This window comes from Micromys minutus, assembly GCF_963924665.1.
Source record: "Micromys minutus genome assembly, chromosome: 20".
Classification (NCBI taxonomy): domain Eukaryota; kingdom Metazoa; phylum Chordata; class Mammalia; order Rodentia; family Muridae; genus Micromys; species Micromys minutus.
The window spans coordinates 51,856,624-51,861,277 of record NC_137955.1 but is presented as its reverse complement, the minus strand read 5'-3'; the positions used below and the strand labels follow the sequence as shown (position 1 = coordinate 51,861,277).

At 54.4% G+C, this 4,654-nt stretch overlaps 1 protein-coding gene across 1 annotated transcript; it reads right to left on the bottom strand.

The window, feature by feature from the left end:
• Window positions 1-301: 301 nt before the first annotated feature.
• IRX4 (iroquois homeobox 4) lies at window positions 302-4,184 on the bottom strand (the record flags this gene model as incomplete). The annotated part of the gene is made up of 5 exons (XM_080933531.1): window positions 302-1,110; window positions 1,511-1,839; window positions 2,606-2,718; window positions 3,416-3,667; window positions 4,140-4,184. 5 exons carry the CDS (start codon window positions 4,182-4,184, stop codon window positions 302-304), a joined length of 1,548 nt encoding a protein of 515 aa, XP_080789657.1.
• Window positions 4,185-4,654: the final 470 nt, after the last annotated feature.

Below are 4,654 nucleotides of genomic sequence, written 5' to 3'. Positions count from 1 at the left end.
GTAAACTTTGGACGTAAACTTTATGCTCCAGGGGGGCCTCCCCTCGGCTGTGCTCTCCCATCTTCTAGTCTTCTTGGAGTTCAGGGATGGCTCAGGTGGACGCAAGATCAGGTGAAACCTGGTGATAGAACGCGAGGGGTTCCTCCATAGCCCGGGAGGTTGAGTTCAGATCCTCTGTCTTAGGTGGCATGGCATCCTTGGCTTGGAATTGTCTTCTTGTTTTGGAAACCCATTAAAAACAGTCCAGAGTCAGCGTCTACAGCCTGAACGCTGGTTCCCTTCTCCACTGTGCAGGTGGGTGTTAAGTGCAGAAGGGTTTGCCACCGGCCTTGGGCGTAGCCAGCAGCTCCCGGGAGGCCCCTGCGGGTGAGACGTCTTGGGGTACAGTGGGCCGGAAGGAGCAAGTCAGGGGCGTCGTCAGTACATTGGTACCCGCCCCTAGATTGCGACCTAGAGGGCCAGGATCCAGAAGTGCGCCTTTAGCGGTAGCCCAGGCCTGGTTCAAAGTGCTGTGTCTAAGGATGGGGTCATGAAATACTCCATCCACCCAGTTTCTGAGGCTAGTTACTGGGGAGTCCTGGTGCCTATCCAGAACTCCGGAAGGGGCCGGGACTGCAGGTGAGGACGCAGGCGTCACCGCGGGTGCGCCTGCTGGACCTTGGCGTTTCAGCATGCAGGAAGGAAACTCAGTCTGGCTCAGAGCTGTGGCTGCAGCAGCTGTGGCTGTATGTGCCAAGGACCAGATGCGGGGCTTAGTTTCCAGGTTCGGTGGAGCTCCTGCCGGAGCAAAGGTCAGTTTTGCTTCACAGGCCTGTGGGCCGTCCTCGGAGCCAGAGTCAGGAGCAACCACTGTGCTCCGGAGGCAGTTTCGTGCCCTCTCCAGATCTCCATCCATAACAGCTCCATCAGCGGTGCCCAGGGGCATCCTGAGTGTGATGGAGGCCTCCTTGCCTGTGCCATGATCCTCAGATGAAGCAGGAATCCTCTCTGGTCTACTATCCAGGGGCTGGAAGGGCGTCTTCAGTTCACACTCTGAGGTCTCTGCATCTAGAGGATCGAAGTCTTCCAAGTCACTGAGTTCTAGCTCCTTGTCATCTTTGCCAGCAGGACCTGTCAGGTGAGAGCATGTAGCCAATGGAGGGAGAGAGGATGGTGCAAGTAGATTTCTTTTATTCTAAGACCAGAGTCAATGGAACCTTATTCCCAGCTAGTTAACAGCCCAGGCCTTTCTATCTTTCTCCTCCCTATCTCCAGAAGGCCCCAAGTCTTGAACTAGGAACACCAGCCTGGCAGATCTGGATTTTCAAATTAATGGTATTTGCAATGCTTTTAAACTTGACTTTAGATATTTTTAAGCATGTCTACATAGTACCACCTCAGTTTTCTCTCCCCAGGCAAAAGATCTAACTGGAAGTCAGTTCACCAGTTTGCTGCCCAGGCCCTAAGGCTTTCCATTTGCCACCCAAAGACTTCCAGAGACACCCCATACTTTGCAGAATCTTCAACCCACCTTCACTCTTGGCACTTTTGAGAGGCTCCTCCCGTGACTCCTCCTCTCCAGCCTCCTCCTCCTCACCCTCCCCGTAGGGCCGCTTCTCATCTGCACATTTATTTCTAGGAGGCCAGGTCATCTTGTTCTCCTTCTTGAGGCGCCGGCGTGCGTTGGCGAACCAGGTGGAGACCTGTGTGAGGGTCATCTTGGTGATGATGGCCAGCATGATCTTCTCTCCTTTGGTGGGGTACGGGTTCTTTCGGTGCTCCTGCAGCCAGGCCTTAAGTGTGCTGGTCGTCTCCCTGGTGGCATTCTTGCGCCTTGTGCCGCTGTCCACCGTTCCGTACCTGGAGACAGGCTCTGCAATGGGGTGCCAGTCGGGGCCGGGGAGATCACGCGAGCGGGGTGGGCAGAAGGGGTTGCATAGGGACAGGCGGTGTGCCTCCCTCAGGTGGGTTGCACTTATGGGCACTGCCTTGCCTTTTGTGGGCCAAGAACGAGGGAGTAGGTCATGGCCTCTGTCACTCTGTAGAGACATTTCTTTGATCCTTTATGGTTTCCACTCTTACCACTTTGATCCGAAAACCATAAAAAGGTATCACAGATCTATGAACCAGCACCCTGTGCCTAGAGACAAGTGAGGAGGAGCAACTAGGGAGCAAGGATCAGGAGATTTTAGTTGAACTGGTAAGGGTCCCAGGAAGATGGGGTGGTGAGTTAAGCTGTCCCCAAGCTGTCTCCATCCTGGGTGATGAGGGTTAAGGGACTTCCTCTCTGATTCCCTCTGTAGGGCTGGCGGACCTGGCTTAGACACTCAATTGAGTTGAGCTTCTTGGAGTGCAGGAAAGTGTCGGGCCCTTCAAGGAAGCAGCCTACTGGACTGAACTTTCTAGAACCAATTTGCTTGAAACTCACAGCAATGGGAGAATTTCCACATTCTCAACAGCATGGGGGGTATGTAAGGGTAGGATGGATCTCCTGCTTGAGGGAATTGCCCCCTCTTCTGGTCTTTCCACCCTCCCTACAGAAGTGGGTCTGGAGGTGGTGGTGAGGGGTGGAATGATTGGTAGCTGGACTGTAGAGGGAGTTGGGGAGGGAGGTCTTATCCCTCACCTGTCATATGGGTACTGGCCCAGAGCTGGCTCATAAGGGTAGTAGGCTGCAGCTGCAGTAGGTGGGAGACCGGCGTGTGAAGATCCTGTGCCATCCTTGGACTCGAAGCTGTTCTGTAAAAGCCACCACAGCTTTTGGAGACCCAGCTAGAAACCCTACTCTAAGTGCCCTCTTAGGTTAGCTTAGATCCCAGGAGTCCCCTCAAACTTCCCCAAGGCCCAAAGACTGCAATCCCTGTCCTGGATTAACTCAATATTCAGTTTCCCAACAGTAGGGACCTGAAAAGGGTGGGTCAGGCTTAAGGTAGGGAAAATGGGAGGGGGATAGACCAGGGGATGAGGATGAAGTGAGATGGGTGGAGGAAAGGAAAGAAAGGAGGAGGGAGATCTCGAAGGAGTCTGGGAGGGAAAAAAGAGGGGGGGGGGACTAGTAAAGATTCCAGGGAGGCTGCCAGGTATGTGTGTGTGTGTGTGTGTGTGTGTGTGTGTGTGAGAGAGAGAGAGAGAGAGAGAGAGAGAGAGAGAGAGAGAGAGAGAGAGAGAGAGAGGCAGGAAGGGAGAGAGACAGAAGAGGAGAGACAGAGTTCAATGACAAACTAAAACAGCAACATTTTAGACACTGGGGCTAGCTAGACGGCCACACTTGAGTGAGAACCAAGGCGGGGTTCAGACTAGGAGACACAGCTGACGCCCCTTTTTCTCCTTTCACCCCAACCTGTAGGAGGATATCCAGGGCACTGTGCCAGAGGCAGAAGTACACCCAAGGGAAGGGGTGGGGCTCCGGGTGGTGGGAGGGCGTTTGTCCCCTTACCAGCGAGTAGAAAGCAGATGCCTCAGAGCCATAGGTCACGTAATTGCTATAGCCCTGCGAGCTGCCGTAAGGGTTCCCATAGACGCCGAGCGCCGCGGCAGAATTGAGTTCGTGGCGTGCAGTGGCCAGCAGCCGGCTCTCATAGACAGGGCAGTAGACGGGCGCCTGGGCCGAAGCTGCAGGCCCAGAGTCAGCCAGTGTGCGGCCGCCCGACTCGCAGCACGTGCTCAGGGAGTTGGTGGTCATCAGAAACTGCAGTAGAAGGAATAGCAAAGAAGCTTGGGCACCATGACAGAGTCTAGGGCGATGGACCCTCAAAGACCTCACGTGTCTCTAGGACCTCCTGTTGTCTACGCCAGACTTAAACTCCCCCTCCCCCATCAGCCACCTTAAGGCCTCCCTTTCTTTGGCCACGTGGGGGCCCAGCCAGCTTTTCAAATCCTCAGCGGGGAGTTCCAAGGCCCTGGGTTCCTTTTCACAAAGTGTAACTCTCGCCCAAGTGCTTCCTGGGATCCTCCAGGGCACAGTTTGAAGGGTTAAACAAGAGGGAATTCAGATCCACCAAGAGGATTTTACCAGCTTCCCTAATCCTCCTTCCCTACAAGCCACGTTTGGCCAGTACAAGGGCCCGCCAGTCAAGGACATGCTTCCGTGGAAAATGACATCCAGTGGTGGCTCTTCTCTCTCCCATCCCCTTGTCAGACCTTTGTAGGACTCCCTTTACCTGAGGAGCAGAGGAATAGGGGTATCCAAACTGCGGGTAGGACATGGCGGGCCTAAGAAGGTCGGAGGGGCCGTTGGGGTCCTGTGCGAGGCGTGGGTGCTGTTCCGGAGCTGTAGTATGCTAGGCTCTGGGAGGACGAAGTGAGAGGTGTTTAGTTCACCCATATGCTGCTCAAACTTTCCTAACCAGGTAAGTGCGATTCTTTTAGCTTCCAAGTCTGAACACTTCACAGGGCCCTGGGACCCATCAGCCTCGCCACGATGACAGAAATACATATTTTGCAAAAAAAAAAAAAAAAAAAAAAAAAAAACCAAAACAAAACAAAACAAAAAACCCCCGAGTCTCGCGGACTGTCAGGTCTGATGTGAGCGGCTTTAAGCGACAGAAGCTCTGACGTCAGCCCACGCGCGGCTTGGCCTGGCCACAGCAGACCTACAGGTCACAGGGATGCCGGCCGGGCGGGGCAGGGAAGGTTCTTGTCTGCGCAGGCAGGGAGGAGGGCCATCGGGCTTTAA